Source organism: Lytechinus variegatus, chromosome 10 (genome assembly GCF_018143015.1).
Source record: "Lytechinus variegatus isolate NC3 chromosome 10, Lvar_3.0, whole genome shotgun sequence".
NCBI classification, from domain to species: domain Eukaryota; kingdom Metazoa; phylum Echinodermata; class Echinoidea; order Temnopleuroida; family Toxopneustidae; genus Lytechinus; species Lytechinus variegatus.
In genome coordinates, this window is record NC_054749.1 from 9142080 (window position 1) to 9165341 (window position 23262).

General features: G+C 37.2%; 2 protein-coding genes across 2 annotated transcripts; both read right to left on the reverse strand.

Annotated features, from left to right (window-relative positions):
* Positions 1-2688: 2688 nt before the first annotated feature.
* LOC121422597 lies at positions 2689-3933 on the reverse strand. The gene is made up of 3 exons (XM_041617747.1): positions 3926-3933; positions 3276-3360; positions 2689-2754 (listed from the first exon to the last, which is right to left on the reverse strand). The coding sequence occupies exons 1-3, from the start codon at positions 3931-3933 to the stop codon at positions 2689-2691; spliced, it is 159 nt and encodes a 52-aa protein (XP_041473681.1).
* A 1246-nt stretch (positions 3934-5179) lies between these two features.
* Positions 5180-17678, reverse strand: LOC121422458 (zinc finger protein 585A-like). Its single transcript, XM_041617524.1, has 4 exons — positions 17632-17678; positions 10324-10475; positions 9856-9978; positions 5180-9534 (listed from the first exon to the last, which is right to left on the reverse strand). Exon 4 carries the CDS (start codon positions 9267-9269, stop codon positions 6387-6389), a length of 2883 nt encoding a protein of 960 aa, XP_041473458.1. The 5' UTR covers positions 9270-9534; positions 9856-9978; positions 10324-10475; positions 17632-17678; the 3' UTR covers positions 5180-6386.
* Between the last annotated feature and the right edge of the window lie 5584 nt (positions 17679-23262).

The following is a 23262-nucleotide window of genomic DNA, read 5'->3' on the forward strand; positions in this document are numbered from 1 at the left end:
TCTGACCAGGAAAGGGTAGCGTAGCCAGCTCATTTTAAAAATAAATTGCCATTTATGAAGATAACTATGAATGGATCAAATTCATCGACTCAAACAGTAAAATAGCCCTAATTAGTCCGCCAGTCAAAAAAATAGTTCCAAGTCACTTTTTTATCTTCCCACTTTGGCAAAGGGAGTTCAGTAGTTACCATTTCTAGAATCAGTGTTAGATTTTGAATCCTATTCATACAGTTTTGTCAATCAGCAACATCAAATTGAAAAAAATTTGAATGGGTTGGGTCGAACGAATATCTTGAGCCCTCCTGATGTAATTAGGCTCATGGCACCTATATTATATGACCTATGAATTTTATTTTATTGAATAGCTACTTTGCTATTCTTTCATATCTGTACACTCACACTAGCACAAAGAAATGCATTGAAAATGCCTATTTTCTATGCAATGATCCATTTTAATGTATCACTCATACATGTTATATTGACTATATGGATGCATACATATCCTGCCTGCATACAGCCCAGCAGTGAATGTAATGACAATGGGTCCCTAGTAATTGTAAAATAAAGGTGTTTGTAAATTTTGTGTAGATATCAGGATAACAGAACTGCCTCAATCAAAATTACCAGATATACATGAGATTGAATGAGGAAACAATAAAAGTATAAGAACATACTACTTTAGTACATTTGCATTTGACCTATTATTTCAAAATTTTCCTAGGGCTATTGCCTCTCAGATGTAAGAAGGAAGAGATACATAAATATAGATAGAAGAGAGAGAAAAAAAGAGAGATAGAAAGAGAGAGAGAAAGAAAGTTAATTACATAGATGGCATGGCTTATAAAGAGGGGGGGGGGGGTAGACTGAGATTGGAGCACACAGCCACCCCCCCCCCCCATCCCTCCTTAGTTGTGCACTATTAGCCCTTTGATACCTACCTTACTCTGTGCCTTTTTTCTAAATACCTTCTTGAAGGTACCACTCTAGTTCTCTTCAGTAAATTAGTTCTCAAAGCTCCTCTCTACCCCCTTCCTTTTACATGAGCAATTTGTAAAGGTCTCTCTAATATTAAGTATGTGATGTACACTAACACAAACCAATGATGAATCAGAACAAAAAGAGGCATAGACGCTCTATACATTGACCAGTCTACATATAGGCTTACATATACACAGACCTACTAACTTTAGCTGATATGGTCTTGCTAGCCATTAAATCAATTCTTTGCACCTCTTGATGACTAAACATATTGATATCAGTGAGAAATTGTTTGCTACTGAAGAGTTTGGCCAGGAATTCCATCCACTACTAGGGATTTCCCATATTACTTAGAGGTGCCACGCGCGTAAAACATTCCCCATAGACTTGTGTGTTAAAATGGCACTTTTGAAAAATTCATAAAAAATAAATGTGAAATTAGAGGGTGGAATGTTTACTACCATTGGATAGGATATATATCTGGCTTTCCATATCTGACCAGGAAAGGGTAGCGTAGCCAGCTCATTTTAAAAATAAATTGCCATTTATGAAGATAACTATGAATGGATCAAATTCATCGACTCAAACAGTAAAATAGCCCTAATTAGTCCGCCAGTCAAAAAAATAGTTCCAAGTCACTTTTTTATCTTCCCACTTTGGGCAAAGGGAGTTCAGTAGTTACCATTTCTAGAATCAGTGTTAGATTTTGAATCCTATTCATACAGTTTTGTCAATCAGCAACATCAAATTGAAAAAAATTTGAATGGGTTGGGTCGAACGAATATCTTGAGCCCTCCTGATGTAATTAGGCTCATGGCACCTGTGTTCACTACTTCAAAATCCAAGCTCGCCAGTAGTACGTCGCGTACCGTATAGTCAATCGACCACGTAAAATTGTCAGCAAAATGACTCGACCTGACGATTACACAGTTTTGACGCAGAAAACGACCTACTATCAGAAAAACTTTTAATAACCAGTCCTAAATAGCGAGGCTCTATAAAAGGTCGCGACTCAAGGCTCCTCTCTTCTCCATTCGTTTCCCCCTTCCCTCTTCTCCCTTCGTTTCTCATTCCCTTTGCTCCCGGCCTTCATTTAATTCCATATCTCCTTCCCCCTCTCCCTTCGTTTCTCCTTCCCTCTTCTCCCTTCATTTCTCCTTCCCTTTCTTACTTCATTTCTCCATCCCTTTTCTCCCTTCGTTTCTCCATCCATTTTCTCTCTTCATTTCTCCTTCCCTTTCTTCCTTCATTTCCCCTTCCCTTCATTTCTCCTTCCCTGTTCTCCCTTCATTTCTTCTTCCCTTTTCTCCCTCATTTCTTCTTCCCTTTTCTCCCTTCATTTCTCCATCCCTTTCTTCCTTCATTTCTCCTTCACTTTCCTCCCTTCGTTTCTCCATTCCTTTCTTCCTTCATTTCTCCCTTTCTTCCTTCATTTCTCCTTGGCCTTTTCTCCCTTCGTTTCTCCATCCCTTTTCTTCCTTCATTTCTCCTTCCCTTTTCTCCCTTCGTTTCTCCATTCCTTTCTTCCTTCATTTCTCCTTCCCTCTCTTCCTTCATTTCTTCTTCCCTTTCTTCCTTCATTTCTCCATCCCTTTCTCACTTCATTTCTCCATTTCCTTCATTTCTCCTTCCATTTCTTCCTTCATTTCTCCTTCCCTTTTCTTCCTTCATTTCTCCTTCCCTTTCTTCCTTCATTTCTCCATCCCTTTCTCACTTCATTTCTCCATTTCCTTCATTTCTCCTTCCATTTCTTCCTTCATTTCTCCTTCCCTTTTCTTCCTTCATTTCTCCTTCCCTTTCTTCCTTCATTTCTCCATCCCTTTCTTCCTTCATTTCTCCTTCACTTTCCTTCCTTCATTTCTCCCTTTCTTCATTCATTTCTCCTTGGCCTTTTCTCCCTTCGTTTCTCCATCCCTTTTCTTCCTTCATTTCTCCTTCCCTTTTCTCCCTTCGTTTCTCCATTCCTTTCTTCCTTCATTTCTCCTTCCCTCTCTTCCTTCATTTCTTCTTCCCTTTCTTCCTTCATTTCTCCATCCCTTTCTCACTTCATTTCTCCATTTCCTTCATTTCTCCTTCCATTTCTTCCTTCATTTCTCCTTCCCTTTTCTTCCTTCATTTCTCCTTCCCTTTCTTCCTTCATTTCTCCATCCCTTTCTCACTTCATTTCTTTTCTTCCTTCATTTCTCCTTCCCTTTCTTCCTTCATTTCTCCATCCCTTTCTCACTTCATTTCTCCATTTCTTTTCTTCCTTCATTTCTCCTTCCTTTTCTTCCTTCATTTTTCCATCCCATTCTCACTTCTTTTCTTCCTTCATTTCTCCTTCCCTTTCTTCCTTCATTTCTCTTTCCTTTTTCTCCCTTCGTTTCTCCATCCCTTTTCTTCCTTCATTTCTCCTTCCCTTTTTTCCTTCATTTCTCCCGTCATTTCTCCATCCCTTTCTCACTTCATTTCTCAATCCCTTTTCTCCCTTCATTTCTCCATCCCTTTTCTCCCTTCATTTCTCCATCCCTTTTCTCCTCTCTTCTCCATTTGTTTTCCCTTCCCTCTTTTCATTCGTTTCTCCTTCCCTCTTCTCCCTTCATTTCTCCTTTCTTTTCTCCTCTCTTCTTCATCTGTTTCCCCTTCATCTCCTTTTCCATCTCTTTCCTTCTTGTCCCTCGCCCCTCTCTATTAACCCTCCTTCCTCTCTCTAATTCTTCACCTCTCTTTTTCTCCATTCTATTAAAACATCGACCAGCACTCAGCCACCGATGAAATATAAACAAGGTAAAAGAAGAATCATTTATCAATGAACACGTTTAGTTTCATTTTCCACATCTTAACATAACACGGGAATAACATTAATCCACATCATTATTATATCACTAATCATACCGGCTTAATCATTAATATCTGCTTCTAATAACACTCTTTATTCTCAAAATTAAGGGACAAAGTAATTTATTACCTCACCATTTTCCTTAAATGGGGAATCCCAACTAGGTAATCAACTAAATGTGTAGAGGACGAAAAATAAGAGAAAAGGGATGGTGGAAGTTCAAAATAAATCAGACAAGCACATCACTAACAAAACGTTTAAAATGACAATCGTTATAAATGCTTTAAAATCATATCTCTATGTATTCTCTCCCATTTGCATTTGTTGTTTTCATAAAAGCCCCTTTCCTCTCAAAGGTCATAACATATAATCATAAAGCAGTGTTGCATGTCAGCCTGATAAAAATAACTTGATTAAAAAAATGTTTTCGTCACAATGTATGTACTGAGACAAACAGGGAACTTGTCTTTACCACTGATCGGTTTCACATCTACACTACATGTGGCCAATTTGAAGTCCACATAGTGATTACAGTTTTGGGGAACTTTTTAGAATTCATTACTTTTTATTGTTTGCCCATCTTATCTTCAAACTTTCACATTCATGCTTCTTTGATTTTTTAAAATATTAATTAAAACAGCTTTTAACATTGGATGGAGTCCCTTGAATTAAAATCCTGGCAAACAAATGGCAACTTATCATCTTTGCCGTATGACCAAAAAAAGATATATATGACAGGTATCAGATTTACGAGATTTGTCAGACGTTTTTAGGAAGCAGTTAACTCATTGAGTCATAATACTGTGAAGTCTACAGGATGGTACCCTTTTTTAATATTAATGATGAACAAAAAACGTCAACAGACTGATGTTAAGAGAAGAGGGAAAGGGAAGAAAGAGTTCAAGATTACAAATAAATGAGATCTGCGTTGTTCTTTATAATACTTTATAATAATTATTGACAGAAAAATAAGTTATCTTGCCCTCCTCCCTCCCCTTCACCTCAAAATACAAGTACACCAGTATATACCTAAGTCTTCCTTTAAAAAAAAAAACCACACACACCAGGCTGGCAGAACTCTTCAAGAAAATTATTGAAAGACAATACAGGTAGATATAGGCCTCGCAGGGGATACGCCAGGAAATTCAAGAAGGTGGGGGCATTGGCGGCGGAAGCCAAAAATTTTAGGAGGGGACAACCAAAAATATTTTGACAAGCAAAAAAAAAAAGGTTCTCAACCCAAAAATTTTAGGGGGGACGTAGGAAAATAAATTGACAAGCAAAAAAAAAAAAAAAAAAGGTCATCAACAACAAATTTAGGGGGGGGGACCGTCCCCCCTCCTCAAATTTAGGGGGGGACACGTCCCCCCCGCTTCCGCCGCCTATGGGTGGGGGGGCAATCTGATGATGATATAAATGTTTCTCAATTGAGTAAGAAGGGCGAAATTGTGTTAAAAACAGGGTTTCTACATAAATTTGAATAAAAGAATTCCAAGACTTTTCCATGACTTTTCCATTACTAACTTGCTGCTTTCAATGACTTCCCGAGAGTTATGTAGAATTTGGGATGTCCCAAAACTGGGAAAAATGGAGATCATGAACACCAATTATAATAGCAGAGTATGAGAGTTGAGAGACACAATAAACTGGAAAGCTGCCATAGCCAAGAGGTAAATGCCATTCCATGACTTTTCACAAATTTTCCAAATTCCCTGACTTTTCCATGACCACAAATATTTCCAGGATTTTCCATGACTGTGGGAACCCTGCAAAAATTGCAAGTCTCTCTTTTTCACACTCTTCTTTCTCCATTCTTTCCTGTTAAACATAGTACATTGAATGAACAAGACAGGGATAGACAAATGGATGGACCACCCTAAAACAGAATGCATCTGGCACCATCTTCATGTACATGGGCAGAAACATTAAAAAAAATCAAAATACAAAAATAAGGGGTACTACACACTTTTCTCATAACTTTGAGCATTATTAGATAAAAAAGGTGATCTTTAACATTACATGTATGAGCCTGGAAAATGATGACCTTTTTCCATCAGAAGCAAATGAACAATAAAATTTCTCCATGTCTATTCCTTTGTTTGTTCTCTTCTCGCAATGGATTGGACTAATTGGACATCCATGCCATTTTATAAGGGGCCAAGTCCCCAGTTTATGAAAATACCACGGTACCAATTTTCCTCCCATGTAAAGCTAATTAATAAAATGTGAGGAAATAGTTGGGTAGATATGTAACAAACAGTTCCATGACATTTGTTCCGACGACAATTGCTGCGATGGAAAATCTGCACATTAAGTCAATCATGAAACCTTACTTCCAAAACTAAATAAACCCTAATCCTTATCTTTTATACATTATTCTGAAACAAAACCTCTATCACAATCCCAACTCTAACCCTATACCCTCTAAGATATTAAGACCAGAGCAATTGTTGCAGGAGCAAATGTCGTTGCACCATGGTAACAAACAAGTGTTGCTTAAAAGGAAGTAAAACATAACCACTTCTTTCTAGACATAAAACAAATGCATAGGAGTTGCTTTTCATCTTTCAGTAAGCGTGAACATATATATTTACCGCTTTTTCTTTTTCTTATGACTTTTCTTATGATATTTCAGGGAGCTGCGATTGTCAAAGCGTTTTTCACACTTGGAGCATCCATAAGGTTTAATTCCAGTGTGAATACTGAGATGGCCCTTGAGTCTGTGCTTGGTGTAGAATATCTTGTCGCAGAGTAGGCATTGGTAATCCTTCACACCAGGAATGATAGGGGTACTGCTAGGCCTCTGATCCTGATCACCTGGAAAGGCCCTACCATTCTGACCTTGGCTTGAGTCATGTACGCTCTGGTCCACATCAAGTGGACTTTGATCAGCACCTTGATTCACTATTCCATTCGGGGGTGCGGAAATGACACTTTGGCCGGAATATGGCTCGATAGGCCGGGAAAACGTCCTTCTGTGTCCATTCCCCTCATGTATCTTGAGTTTCCGAAGACTGTCAAATCTGTTCGGGCAGATGCTACATTGAAAAGGGTAGTCCTTGACACACTCGGATTTTAGACGTTCTTTCCTTTGGTGTTTACCAAGTTCTTGCTCATGTTTGAAACCTTGATAACATCGCGTGCATGAGTGGGGATGGGTGTCATCATGAACCTTCATGTGCCTCTTTAGGACTGACCTGGAAGCACAACTCTTGCGACATACGTTGCAAACAGATTTCAAGGATATGGTTAGTGCTTCACTATTTAAACTATCAGCCTCACATGTGTGAGCATGTAAATCGTCTTCTTGCAGGAATTCCATTCCACACATGCAACATAAATGGTGGATGGCAAAATGACTCTTCTCGTGAGAGGCCAAATTGCTTGGGGAAGCAAATGATTTTGGGCACCATTTACATTTGTATGGACGCACCCCCGTGTGACGCCTCATATGAATTCGATGCTCTCTCCGCCCAATGAATTGCTTTGAGCAAAAAGAACATTTGAACTGACGATGCCTTAGGTGAAGGTTCATATGGTTCTGCCAGGAAGAATGATTTTTCAACACCTTGTTACAAATAGGACAATGAGTAAGTTCACATCCACCAAAGTCCCAACTTCTCTGTTTTGTACCCTTCTCTGTGGGCAAAATTTTACAGTTAAGAAGACTACATCTATGGCTTGTCAGCTGATGATTTCGGAAAAATTTCTCCCCGCACAAGGCACAGCAGTAATGGTGGCTTGACCTATTGTGGATCACCACGTGACCTTCAAGACTTTCAACAGAAAGAAACTTTTCTTCGCATATAGCACACTGTAGTCGCTCATCCCTCTGAACATTCCGACCATGTGCATGTTTCATATGCCTCTGATAGTTTCCCCACACTATAAATGATTTCTTCTTTTTACACACATCACACCTGTATTGTACTGAGTTTGTACCATTCAATGTGCATTCTCCGTTAGTTTCCATTCCATTCTCTACCAATGCTTCATTAGATATTTGATGTTTGTCATTTCCCAGAAGATCTGATGATGCATTAATGCGCTCCTGTCCAGCTTTGATGCCATCATGTTCCATGTTCTCCTCTGTAGTTGGGTTTGCAGAGTTAACAGTATCCGGAGGTATATTCTCTCCATTATCCTGCAAGGTTACAGTTTCACTTTGAGCTTGGGTCTGTTCCAGTTTCTTCCTGCAATGAATGACTTTCTTGTGTCTTTTAAGTGAAGATTGCTTACTGAATCTCCGGAGGCACAGATTGCATTCGTAAGGATAGTCATCCGCACTCTGTGATACATGTCTGGGGCGCGACTTTCTGTGATGCATGGTTAGGTCTTCCTTCATTCTGAATCTTTCACTGCACCAAGAACACTTATGAGGATGGGTGTCTTTATGAACTGATAGATGCTCTATCAGTGTAGATCTGAGGTCAAAATTTTCCCGACATATGCTACATAGCATTTTATCCCCATCCATACCAAACTGTTCATCTGATTGACATTCATGCCCCTTCATCAAACTAATATTTTTGAATTCCTTTCCACAAACACAGCATTTATAATACACTTCATTGTGTACTTTTTCATGTGAACCCAAATTACTCTTTGAGATGAACGTCTTGCCACACAATGGACACTTGAAAGGTCTGTCGGTAGTGTGCCATCTCATCATGTGATTTTGTAATTCCCTTTTCCCAGTAAACTGATCAGAACATACAGAGCATTTGAAGCTCCCTTGACCAAGGTGGATGATCATATGTTTCCGCCAACCTTCGTTTGAGTGAAATAACTTGTTACAAATAGGGCAATGGTTATTATGCAAATCAGGAGATTTCCATTTTCTCTTTCTACAACCGGTTGTAAGAGCAAACTGTTCAAGGTCAACGAGATGGCATCTGTGTCGACCTAGTTGGTAATCACGAAGGAATTTTTCACCACACAAGGCACAGCAGTACAATTTCTCATTAAAGGTCACCATTGTCTTCTGGGCTACCACGTGCTTCTGGACTTCCTCATTGGCTGAAGAATGCTTGGCACAACCAGACCCATCATAGATCTTTCCTTCCGCTTTACCGTGTTTTGCCATATAATGATTCTCCAATCTCTTGGCCTCTACAAATCGCTTGCCACAAACAGAACACTGGATCCTTTCTTTTCCATTACTGTGCATCAGCATATGTTTCTTTAATCTCCCTGACGCCATATACCGCTTGCCACAAACGGAACACTGTATCTTTCCTTTTCCTCGGTCATCTTCCTCATGCATGTAAGACACATGATTCTTATAGCGAAAGTGCCTTTGGAATTTCTTTCCACATTTTTTACATTCATAGCAAAGTTTACTTTTGCTCTCTCCGCCTTCTTCTGTAATATTCTCAATCACGTCTTTGGATGGATGATCGCTTCCTGTCTGATCTCTATCCTCCTCATCGTCACTGGATTCCGTTTTTATATGCAGTTCTACTTTCAACATTCTAAAACAAAGTATAAACAGCAAATACACTGATTGTATAGCTGCACAAGCCCACGTCTCTGCTTTAATACAAGTTTATCACTGGCAAAAATCCACTACAATGCACATTCAATGCAACTTGTTATCACCTCTGAATTGTCATAATTGGGAACAAAGTCCGCAAAGCACCTAGTCCATGTTTATCGTACATGTGGCACAGAATAGATGGAGGTTTTTCCTGCATTGAAATTCATCTGTTTGTGCGACATAATATCCAGCTTGTTTTCTGTAATAAAAAAAAAACAGAAAAAAATAAAAATAACTTGGCAATTAGATAACCACCTCAATAATGGACAAAAGCACACAACACGGCACTGTATGCAAGTATCAGGATTTGGATTTTATCATTTTAATACTTGAAACATACAATGTCCACATGAATTATTCGATAGCATTTCATTTGATCTTAGATTCTGATACTTTTCATCAATTGGTTTTACTCATTTTGACAGAAAATGAAATATGAATATATATAACAAATTCTATTCATGCACAAGCTCACATTGCCTCATGAAGTTTATCACAGGCCAAAATAAGGCAAATTCACCTCTGAATTGTCTTTGCAGTGTTGCAGCACAGAATGGACGGTTGGAGGATTTTCCTGCATTCGAGTTGACCCCTTTCTTTGTAAGATATGACGGATGTATAAGATCAAGCTTGTTGATGTTTTCTGTAATCAGGAAAAGACAGAAGACATGAAAATACACATTCAACATAAATGGACAACACACAAAAGTATGCAAAATGACACACGTGAGTGTCAGGCATGCAAGCATCATAGCGTGAAATTCACTGGAATTTCATAATAGCAATATTGTCTCCCATGAAAATATTTGAAAAAACTTTCATTTGATCTTAATTTCTGATACTTTTCATTGGTGTAATTCATTTTACAGAAAATAAAATATAAATATGAAACATTCTATTGATGCACAAGCTAACCATGCTTTATGAGTTTACTACAGTTCAAACTACATTACAATAAAACCAATTAAAATTCAAAGCATATCATAACCTCTGTATTGTCATAATTTAAATTATTCCCAATGCAGCTTGTCCAAGTTCAAAATCCTCTATTGGAGTTTATCTCTTTATCAGTATTTTGAGTATGACACATGTTGTTTATTGGATCCAGCTTGTTCAATATGTTTCACAATCTGATGTTTTCTATGATGGGGAAAAAAAAACATGAAAATAATTTTAGTGTTATCTTATTACTGGGTGTGATTGCAAGCTAAAACTTATATTTGAAATATACAGAAAATCACTAAATCATCTTAGCACACAGTAGATTGCACCCACTCTAGGCGACACCGCAATACTTACCCATGTTAAGAAACTGGGACTCCACTCACGTGCATTTGGGCCGCCCTAGCTTAGAACTAAGCTTTGTTTCACGAAAAATTGAATATTCTTATAATTCAATAAATGTTACTAATTACATTAGTACTGTTAAATCGGTACTCACCGGTTCTTTTCTTGAATTTTCTGGAAATTTCCCACGCTTCTGGCTGCAATTCTGCGATAAATTCTGTCGCCATAGACAGCTACACATGCAACTTTATTTATAAATGGAGCGCCCCTTACGAGAGTCGCTAATGCCGCGGAAAAATTGTTAGGCATTTTGGCCTGTGGTCAAGGCGTTCTTCTGTTCTATTTTTTTTTATAGGTATGAGATCGAAATCACAGCGACTATTCACACTGTTCCATAATGATTCCGAAAGGAGGTGCAACACCCCCCACCCACATGGGCGCAAATCCCAGGGGGACACTTCCCCCTAACCCAAAATAGTAGGGGGCACATTATCAAATGTCCCCCTACTATTTTTGTTCTTTTATATATGATGGAAAGAAATAGGCCTACATCATTTAAATCGAAGTAAAACATGTATTTTGGACGAGACGACCTTCTTTTGGGGGTGATAAACCTTCCTTTTTGTTTTTTTGTTAGTTTGTTTTTGTTGTTGTTTTTTTGCCTGTTTTCCAGCCCCTGGTCCCCTACCTTAGATTTCCGCCCTTGCCTCCCACTACTCTTGATATTGTTTGCGAATCTGTTTTGTAAATTAAAGGGGAATTTCACCCTGATAAAAATATTATGAAAATATGAGAAAAATCATTTCAAAATATCGATGAAGGTGTTATTTGACAAAAAATGGAGTTGATAGAATTTAGAATGCTTGATTTATTGTGACGTCTATAACGAGCAGTTGCTCTATCCTAAATATAAAATGCCCAAATTTCCCATTTTTAATGGTCCGTAACGACCCACTTTTTTTCTTTTTGATAACAAGTATGAAGTTATCTATGATATACTAAATGTACCATAAAAATCATTATCATGTATTTCTTGACATTTCATTTACTTTTTTACCATAATAATAGCTGCTTGCAAAGGCCTACGCCGTCACAAAAAAAAATCTTACCTTTTAAAAAAAATTGGTGGGGGATGGATTTTCCTCGAACGCATACCAATTTTTTTTTCTGCTATTTTCATAATAAACTTTAAATGAATTCAACTTTGCACTACTTAATTTTTTCAAAGACAAAATAACAAAAATACATCTCGTCATCATCATCATCATCACCACTATCATTATCATCACCATCATCACCACAACCGTCACCACAACCATCATCATCACCAAGATAATTTTCATCATCATCATTGCCATCATCATCTTTCTTTTTTTTTCTTTTATTTTTTCCCCATCCCTTCTTTTTTTTCTTCCAATATTCCTCCTTCTTTTTTAGAGCGGCACACCGTCACGCTCCCTCACTGATTATCCGCCTCTATATGCTTGGTGTTGTATAAATTGGCGGATACCTCATAAAATGAAATAAAAGAGAAAATAAGGAAAGGGAAAAAGAAGAAAAAGAAGATGAGAAGAAAAAAAGAAAGCCAAACAAATGAGACTAAACAATGTCAAAATTTCGTAATAGTCTTCTACGTCAGTTTAATAATGTTTTCATTGAAATGAGAACAAAACAAGAATTGAAACCATAGGCGGCGGAAGCGGGGGGGGGGGACGTTCCCCCCTAAATTTGTTGTTGACCTTTTTTCTTTTTTTTTTTTGCTTGTCAATTTATTTTCCTACGTCCCCCCCCTAAAATGTTTGGGTTGAGAGCCTTTTTTTTTTTTGCTTGTCAAAATTTTTTTGGTTGTCCCCTCCTAAAATTTGGGGCTTCCGCCGCCAATGATTGAAACAATGAGGTAAAAAGGACTACATCATAGTGTAAAGAAATAGAGGGAAGCTCCGAGACAATAAAAAGGTTGAAAAAGAAAAAAATCTGAAAACACAAAGCTCTCACAACATGAGCATAATAACAAATTGGGAATAAGCGAGGACAAGTAGCTGAGGGACCCCCCCCAACTCTCTCTCTCTAGTTATCTATCTATCCGACTCGATTATATAAGAGAAGAATTTACTAATCAAAATATTATGAGCAAAAAGCACGAGCTGTTATTTTTTATGAATATTCAAAACTGATAGAGACGCAATCGAATTTTTCGATTGCGACAAAATTGATGATCTGAGAATTTAGTGTTTTTAGGAATTCATTAAAAGCATAAAGTTGATCAACATTAAAGTATGGCAGGCGCAACGCATGAGCTAAAGCTTCATAGGCCTACACCGTTAAAAAAATTTAAGTATTTTTGGTAATCATGAAAAAGATTGATATTTCATGAAAGAAAGCTCAAATCCCGAGGAGGAATATTTTTATGAATTGACTTTAAAAAAACTGTGGTAAGCCCCATTTAATATTTGATTATAAGTCGAATAAAACAGTAAAAGCTGAAAAACGTTCGCGTGATATTTGGCAACCCCCCCAAAAAAAAAAAATAAATAAATAAAAAATTTAAAAAAGTTTTTAACTATAATAATGATCGAAGGTAATTTTGTCTCGCGTAGAACTGGACAAATGAAAAAACGATTGTCACTAAAAAAAATGAAGGTAATTTTGACCCACGTAAAATTTGGCGAGCCCCCCCCCAAAAAAAAAGGAAAAAAGGTTTTAACAAGCAAAAAAAGGCTAAAAAGAGAAAGAAGAGACAAGAATATGAACAAAATATCCCCATTACAAATAATGCTGTGATCATCATAAGGGAGGGGTCGCATAACTAGTATGAACAACGTATTTAATTCCAAAATATTTACTACAAATCTCAATAGGGGGATCGGGCAGAAATGCTCACACCCCCCCCCCCCCCCCCCCCCCCCGATCCGCCACTGATTCCAATCAATAATGACATTTATCTGCAATACTGATACTTTGAAATCAAGATACTGAAGATTGATACGCTTTACATAAATTATGAACGTCTGACAAAAAGATAATCTACCGATCACCTGACCGATCAGCTGACCAGTTCGCGTATCACTTGGGAGTTGATCACTCGTCGCAGCTGTGTGGAAGGCTCACCGAAAATCAACAAAAAGGGCCTGAAATGTAAGTTTAATAGTAATTCATTTTAATTTCAACTCATTTTTTTAAGTCTTGAAAGTCTTCCCACCAAATGAACGTCATATCGCATAACTCCAATTTGTATTAAGGCGTACATTTACCAAAGTCTTGGGTTTGAAATCAGAACTGAATTGTCTAACCCATAATTTTGGGTAATGTCGCCTATGAGGTCCATACATGTTAATGTTTGGACCTCATTGGTACTAGGAGTGATTGCACCCAATGAATGCAGCATTTAGCGCTGCAGTCAGAGATCAGCATACATATACACTGTGGAGTAGCCATGGTGTAGTGGTTCTGACTCTCGCCTTGTACACAGAGGGTCGTTTATTCAAATCCCACCGCAGTCTGGCGTCCTTTGGCAAGGCGTTAATCCACACTTTGTCTTTGCCACTCTCGACCAAGGTGCTAATCAGCTAATGGGTACCCGGTAGGATGTGAAAGTCATTGCAGCTTGTCCAGTACTGATTGAGCTTCACCGGCGACTGACTGGAATACTCCCCAGGGAGTAGAGGATGTGGGAATGACTGATTGAATTCAATGACAGGGTAATAATATAGGCAGTGTATACAGCCACACGCGTGTGTCTTTACCATCCAGCCACACGCGTGTGGTTATATCCAGAACACCTATCTGTGGATACCGCCACACGCCGCCAGTAATAACAGTAAAACACGTACCGGTATGTAGGTCTGACTGTCGATTCTGGCTTCCTTCGCGGTGCAGTGGCAGACCCATACAGCGTTAGCGCAGCGCAGTAGTACGTAAACCCAAACTGTGTATGTCTACTACTGCGCTGCGCTAACGCTGTATGGGTCTGCCACCACGAAGGAAGCCAGAATCGACACAAGTAGAAAAAGAGAATTTGCTGTTAAACAGACGACCGTTTGTAACAAGACAAGAAAAGCAAGGAGAGAAGACGGTGAGAATGAAATTGAAACGATCTAAGGATATCAAAGGGGTTTAGAATTAAGCTTTTTCGGTATTGATATTTTCAATACCGGTATTACTAATAGCTTCAATACCGGTATACCGACTAATACCGAGTAAATTCCCAATTTATTGTGCAAACAGTGTCCAATGTTTGTTTAGCCCTGATATGGCCTTGGATAAAGAGGGGATGCTTGTGGTCAGCTGAGGAATGTTCAGCATGGTCCATTCTCATTGACAAAAACTTTCTCTTTCTTTACCAAAAGTTATACGATCATGCTTTCTCCCCAACGAGAGCTGTGAATTACCTGTGCATGTGTGCAAAATAATCTCAGCAAGCACATGGTACGAAATCAATAAGTCAAGTTGCCAAATGCTACACCGCACAAACTCACTGAGCACTACTTACTTTGCTAAACGTGTGTACATGCCCTAACTTCCAAGCACCAAAATTCCCTGCTAAAACTGTCAAGGATATATGCGTGATTTCCCTTCACCGATCTGGCCCCACTCATTCACATTCAGATTCGCCCCTTTTGTTTACCACTCACATCAACACGTGTTCGTCGAAGGTTCAAAGTTTGTTGACCTCCAATTTTGACGTCTCGTAAATAACTTTTCTTTATAAATGTCCATTGTGTTGAACCCCCACCCCCTCTTGTGAATCTCCACGTTGTCTAAAAGTAAAACCCTCCCCCTAAACTTCTTATCTCCCGCTGCCTCTTTCTCACTCATTTTTTCTTGCTTTTGTTTTTCTTTATCTCCCCAGCCCCTTAATTCTTCACTCTCTCTTTCCCATTGGCCCATTCTCTCCCCGTCACCACCCCTCTCTTACCACAAACAATCAACATCCTCCTCTTCTCCGAATCTCGATCTTCCCCTCTTTTTTGCCAATTTTATCTTTCACACATGCCAAATTTTTAGTTGATCAACATCTTATCACGCCACGAGACCATCATAAATTTAAATTACAATCAATCCAATAGTTTATTTTATTTTATTCATGACCGCACATGCACAAAACGGATACAACACCCATCACAAATCACACAAATATTCTCAGCCACTTTCTTCCATTTACGATCACTTCACAGATCAAAATAAACAAAGAGGGATGGCGTAACATTTTTTCCTGTTAATGTTATCAACATTTTCTGTCTTTTTTTTATTTTCATATTTAATTTATTTATTCATTAATGTATTATTTTTTCTTTATGTTTTAATTATTTATTTTTTTGTGGGGGGGGGGGTCAGACGATTTTTGTAGCAGGCTTATAGTATAAAAGTAAACTTGTCATAATTGAAACAAGTCAAGAGCAGTCCAGAAAAAAAACATTGCATAAAGAAAAAAAAGTGTTAATCCCTGTGGTTTGTCTGTCAATGCACAGCACCCCCCCCCCCAAAAAAAAAAAAATCAGTGGACATTCCCATCGATACAAGTTAAGAGCAGTCCGAGAAAAAAAAAACTTGCATAAAGAAAAAACAAGTGTTAATCCCTGTGGTTTGTCTGTCAACGCCCCAAGCCAAGGTTGATACTTCGTTGAAGCCCCGCAATACACCACGTGGTCAAAAGGCAGGCTAGGGAGTGTTTCAAAAAGAGTTTTGTCAGTGATTTTGTTTGTGTAGAGGGATGTTACAAGCTAGGAAACCCTCGCATGTGATTGGCGGAAAGCAAATCTGTTGTTGAAACCACTGAAAAAAACTCTTCATGAAATGCTCTCCGTCTCGGTCTACTTCGTTGTTTACTGTAGCTGTGTACACGAGTGCATGGAGCTGAGCCGACATGCACCCCAGTATCAGTAGCGGTGGGGCCGAGGCCTTATGCAGCGGCTAACGGAGCTCAGACAGTAGTTAAGGGGCGATGTATTCATTTCGAGGTTAGATTATTGGATTCTGATTTCATTAAATATGTTGAGAGAGCCAAAGAACTTATTGTTTTGGCTTAATTTTACTGTAAAAATACCCATAAATGACAATACAGAAGAAAATACCGGTATGATATTTTCAACTTTTGGTATGACGGTATTTCGGTATTGAAATTTCAACGGCGGTATCCATACCGGTATGACTTTCATACCGAACGGTATTACTAATACCGGTATATCGAAAAAGCTTATTTAGAATGTAAGAATTTAATGAAGAAATGAGGTTATTTTGATCGTGATATAGACGGTCAGAGTACATACCGGTACGTGTTTTACTGTTATTACTGGCGGCGTGTGGCGGTATCCACAGATAGGTGTTCTGGATATAACCACACGCGTGTGGCTGGATGGTAAAGACACACGCGTGTGGCTGTATACACTGCCAATAATATATCTGTCAAGCACTGACTAAGAGTAAGACACGTCGTTCCGATGTACTAAGTTGTTGTACTAGATCTACATCATGTAGGCCTAGGCCTAGATCTACAAGTACAACAACTACAAGTAATAATAGACCTTCAAGAACTGAGCTTGTCAAAGCAAGGTACCCCAAAAGAGAATACATGGCATGAAATTTTAACTAGTTTAAAAGAGATTAGAGGACTTTTACCCAGAAAAAAATATATATATATACTTTTTTCTTTTTAATATGATCTTTGTAAATTTTAAGTGTGCATGACAATCAAAGTACTTAAGATGTAAAAAGTATTTTGTATGATGTTGTTAACTAATGTTATGTACACATGTTGTGAAAGAAGAAATAAATGAACCATGATGAACCATGTCTCAATTAAGTCAATTGAGTGCAGCCTGCAGGGTTTCGAACATGTGGGACTGATGACAGTGAAGTGATAATTCAGCAACTTCTTGACCGATTAATCGGTCAAGGAATCAATGAGAGCTTTCATCGTGTATGTATCTAACATGACACAGAAATAACATACCGGCACATGATTCTAAATAGACATCCAAACCTTATTCACATAATGTTGGAAATCGCTTACCTTTAAAAAAAAAAAACACATGACGAAGCCGAAGGCACATGTGAGTGGGTATTGTATAGCGTCCTCGAGATAACAAATCCTATAATGAAAAAATAAGTGGAACACAGTCTTACATGCATTGCGCGATTCGATATGTAGCAGCAGTGCTGACTTTGAAAACAGATATTCAAACATACGGGGTACAAAATAACGACGCAGATATAGAGATCAGAAAATCATTTTGATATTCACTTTGATTCAGCTTTTAACTCCAATAGCCTTCAGACTTCACAAAAACCGAGTTCACAGACAGATGGTTGAAGAGCATGAATTAGTCAAATGCAGGTTGCTTAGCATATGGTACATATTCAAGTTCAAGTTCGTTTATTTCTTTCCACAACCAAAATACAATGCATACATGTACGATATCAATAAGGTTAAAAGAAAAAAAACACAACAGGAATAAAAGCTTATGGACAAAGAGCTAAAAAAGATATCGAAAATATGGGAAAGAGGTGGTCTGTATAGAAGCAACGCTTGTTAAGCACAGATCACCTTTGATACAACAACAAAATATGTATGATACAATATAATTAAACGTCTGCATTGAAAAAAAAAGCAGATAAGCAAGAAAAAAAAGTATATATACATATAAATACAGTAATAACAAAATAGAACAACTAACTAGAGTAGGGTAGATGAAGGTAAGTACACACGACAAAACAGGGGCGGGGGGGGTACTAATCCAGTTGTCTGTAGTAAGTATAAATGAATAAATAACAGATCTAGCATAAATACTTAAATATCGCTATGAGGATTTTTTTAGTTAGACACTCAGAATCAAGAGTTGAAGAGGAGTTTAGGCCTACAGAGGTTATATATATAAGTCTAAAATTATACATTATTTACATTACATATATAAATCCAAGAAAAGAAAAAAAGAAAAAAAATAATCCATATACTTGTAGTAGGATATAGAAACAGAAGAAAAGGAAAATAATATCAATAATGCAGCACGACATGTAGCACCGTATGGCACGCATATAAGGAATCAATTAAATATATATTTCACTTAAAAAATATATCTTTCTCCTACACTAAACCATTTCACTTAAAGAAATTTATATTTCACTTTTAAAAATATATTCCACTTTATCAAAAAAATATATTTCACTTTAAAAAATATGTTTCACTTTTCAAAAAAAAAGTATTTCACTTTTCCCCAAAAAAATATGTTTCACTTTTCAAAAAAAATATATTTCACTTTTCAAAAAAAAAGATATTTCACTTTTCAAAGAAATATATTTCACTCTTCTAAAAGATATATTTCACTTTTCAAAAAGAAAATATTTCACTTTTCTAAAAAAAATATATTTCACTTTTCCCAAAAAAATATATTTCACTTTCCAAAAAAATATATTTCACTTTTCAAAGAAATATATTTCACTCTTCAAAGAAATATATTTCACTCTTCTAAAAGATATATTTCACTTTCCAAAAAAATATATTTCACTTTTCCAAAAAAATATATTTCACTTTTGAAAAAAAAAATGTTTCACTTTAAAAAAAAAAAAATCATTTCACTTGATACATTTTAATTTTGAGAGAAAACAAATCCTTTCACTTTTGTAGTTTTGTTGGATAACACATGCGGCTGCCGTATTAGACCGTAACTATCCTCACGGAAATGTCCATTCCTCTCGCTACGAAAAACATTTCACTCGTGTTGCAAAAAAATACGTTCCTCTTTTTTCTCGGCCTGTAGGCGGCGCGCACCATTGTTGGCGGGATGAGGAGAAGACACATGATATATCTATCTATCTATCTCTCTCTCTCTGCCTAACATATATCCATCTGTTTAAATATGTCTATCCTTCTATCTATCTATCTATCTATCTAATATCTACTTATTTCGTTTAATATGTCTGTATATCTGTGTATTTATCATTCAATCTTTATATCTATCTATCTATTTATCTATCTTATGTCTATCTGTTCAGAATACATATGTCTACTTTTTATCTTTAAATCTAATAACTATTGATCTGTCTAAATAGTTATGTCTGTTTATTTGTTCGTTTATCTATTTAATATCTATCTATCAAATTTGTTTAAAATGTTATTCTATCTGTCTACCTATCAATAAATATATCGATCTATTTTTTCTCTCTCTCTCTATCTATCTTTCTATCTATCTATCTATCTATCTGTCTGTATCTATCTACCTATCCATCTGTCTATCTATCTGTCTATCTATCTATCTATTAATCAGGGGCCGCGGAACGGTTTTCAAAGCGGGGGGGGGGGGCTGACCATGCAAAAAATCACAATCATACGGCCTGTTTACGGTTTTGGAAAAAAGTAAAGGGGCTGCCCCTCAGCTTCCGCGGCCCCTGTTAATATATATCTATCCATCTTCTATTATCTATCCACCTGTGATTTATCTCTTCATCTATCTATCTATCTTTCTTATATGTATCTGTTTGAATATGTATGTCTGTTTGTCTATTTATCTTTCATACTTATATCCACTCATTTGTTTAAATAATTATGTATGTTTATCTCTGTATCTACGACAGACCAATTAATTCGTCCGCACGACGAATTAAAATCTAATTTCACTTGTTACATTTTAAATCTGAGATCAAACAAATCCTTTCACTTTTGTTGGATAACACATACGGCTGCAGTATTAGACCGTAAGTAAATTTCGCTCTTCACGTAAATATCCCCATTCCTCTCGCTACGAAAAACATTTCACTCATGTTGCAAATTCATTTCACTCAATTGCAAAAAATACGTTCCTCTTTTTTCTCGGCCTGTAGGCGGCGCACACCATTGTTTGTGGGACGAGGACAATACACCACGAGGTGGGCCCATAAACACAAATCGTAAAGTTTGAATTTATCGCTGATTATACACAGCTGCCAGGGCAATCAGCTGTTGCATTCGGCCCTACGATCAATCGTTAACCTTAGCACGGCCGGTCTGGCTATAACGTTTTGTAGGCATGAGGCATGAATGCTTTTTACATACACTATCTACGGAGCTGAATGGTCAAGGTATAAGTGTTGAAATTTCCCTTTTCTCCATTCTGTCTGTCTTTTACTTCATTGACATACGATGGTCATAATGATTGATGAAATGAAGCTTACAAAAAGCTACATTTCACTGGTCAACTCACTTGTACCTGCACTGCAAAACCAAATTCTCTCCATTTTTTCCGAGACGTGATGAGGGGGGGGGGGTCACCATCTTTAGAACAGACATAAAAAGTGAGTATTCGGGACTGAAGATGGATGATGACGTCATCGCTCAGCCCGAAAAGGTTGGTGTTAGCCATAGAGACACTTATATAACGCGCAATTAGTATACATCTCTGTGGTGTTAGCCGAGAATGTCCATGTCATTACCCAACTTCAGTCCCGTATACTCACTTTTTATGTCTGTTCTAAGGATGGTGACCCCCCATTCATGTCTCATACAAAATGGAGAGAATTTGGTTTTGCAGTGCAGGTACAAGCGAGTTGACCGGTGAAATGTAGCTTTTTGTAAGCTTCATTTCATCAATCATTATGACCATCGTATGTCAATGAAGTAAAAGACAGACGGAAGGGAGAAAAGGGAAATTTCAACACTTCTACCTTGACCATTCAGCTCCGTAGATAGTGTATGTATGAAGTATTCATGCCTCATGCCTACAAAACGTATAGCCAGACCGTGCTAAGGTTAAAGATTGATCGTAGGGCCGAATGCAACAGCTGATTGCCCTGGCTATTGTGCATAATCAGCGATAAATTCAAACTTTACAATTTGTGTTTATGGGCCCACCTCGTGGTGCATTGTCCTCGTCCCACCAACAATGGTGTGCGCCGCCTACAGGCCGAGAAAAAAGAGGAACGTATTTTTTGCAATTGAGTGAAATGAATTTGCAACATGAGTGAAATGTTTTTCGTAGCGAGAGGAATGGATATTTACGTGAAGAACGAAATTTACTCACGGTCTATACGGCAGCCGTATGTGTTATCCAACAAAAGTGAAAGGATTTGTTTTATCTCAGATTTAAAATGTAACAAGTGAAATTAGATTTTAATTCGTCGTACGGACGAATTAGGTGGTCTGTCGTAGATGCAGAGATAAACAAACATAATTATTTAAACAAATGAGTGGATATAAGTATGAAAGATAAATAGACAAACAGACATACATATTCAAACAGATACATATAAGAAAGATAGATAAATAGATAGATTGATGGAGAGATAAATGATAGGTGGATAGATAATAGAAGATAGATAGATATATATTAACAGGGGCCGCGGAAGCTGGGGGGGGCAGCCCCCTTTACTTTTTTCCAAAACCGTAAAAATGACCGTATGATTGTGATTTTTTGCATGGTCAGCCCCCCCCCCCGCTTTGAAAACCGTTCCGCGGCCCCTGATTAATAGATAGATAGATAGACAGATGGATAGGTAGATAGATATAAACAGATAGATAGGTATCGGACAGATAGACATTGACGATAAAAAGATCACTCTAAATTACAGGGATTTAAAATAAGTCCACATGGACTGTAGTTAGGGACCAATCGAATTTCGGATTTAGTTTGAATCCTTAAGATTCATTTTTAAATCCCGAAAGATTTAGATTTAAATCGTTTGAGATTTAAATCTAAGTCTTTTGGATTAAAACTAAATCCAGAAATCGATTGGTCCCTAACTACAGTCCATCTGGACTTATTTTAAATCCCTGTAATTTAGAGTGATACGATGAGGAGGCTGATACTGATAATGATTGATGAAAAAAAATACGATGATTCCCAGCAGTGATAATGATATCATATTTGATATACACATAGATTCAGAGACAGGTAGATACATAGGTACATACACAGATAGACAGACAGATAGATAAATAGATAGATAGATAGATAGAAAGATAGATAGATAGAGAGAGAGAGAGAGAGAAAATAGATCGATATATTTATTGATAGGTAGATAGATAGAATAACATATTAAACAAATTTGATAGATAGATATTAAATAGTTAAACAAACAAACAGACATAACTATTTAGACAGATCAATAGTTATTAGATTGAAAGATAAAAAGTAGACATACGGATAGACATAAAATTATGTATTCTGAACAGATAGACATAAGATAGATAGGTAGATAAATAGATAGATAGATAGATATAAAGATTGAATGATAAATACACAGATATACAGACATATTAAACGAAATAAATAGATATTAGATAGATAGATAGAAGGATAGACATATTTAAACAGATAGATATATATTAGGCAGAGAGAGAGATAGATAGATAGATAGATATATCATGTACCTTCTCCTCGTCCCGCCAACAATGGTGCGCGCCGCCTACAGGCCGAGAAAAAAGAGGAACGTATTTTTTTGCAATTGAGTGAAATGAATTTGCAACACGAGTGAAATGTTTTTCGTAGCGAGAGGAATGGATATTTCCGTGAGGATAGTTACGGTCTAATACGGCAGCCGCATGTGTTATCCAACAAAAGTGAAAGGATTTGTTTTCTCTCAAAATTAAAATGTATCAAGTGAAATGATTTTTTTTTTTTGAAAAGTGAAACATTTTTTTTTCAAAAGTGAAATATATTTTTTTGGAAAAGTG

Excerpts from the sequence above, each read along its gene's own strand:
- LOC121422458 (XM_041617524.1), bottom strand. The coding sequence starts at position 9,269 with ATGTTGAAAGTAGAACTGCATATAAAAACGGAATCCAGTGACGATGAG.
- LOC121422597 (XM_041617747.1), bottom strand. Across the intron at positions 2,755-3,275 it reads GAAATGAAGGAAGAAAAGAA|GAAAAGGGAAGGAGAAATGA; the intron begins GTGAGAATGGGA and ends GAAATGAAGGAA.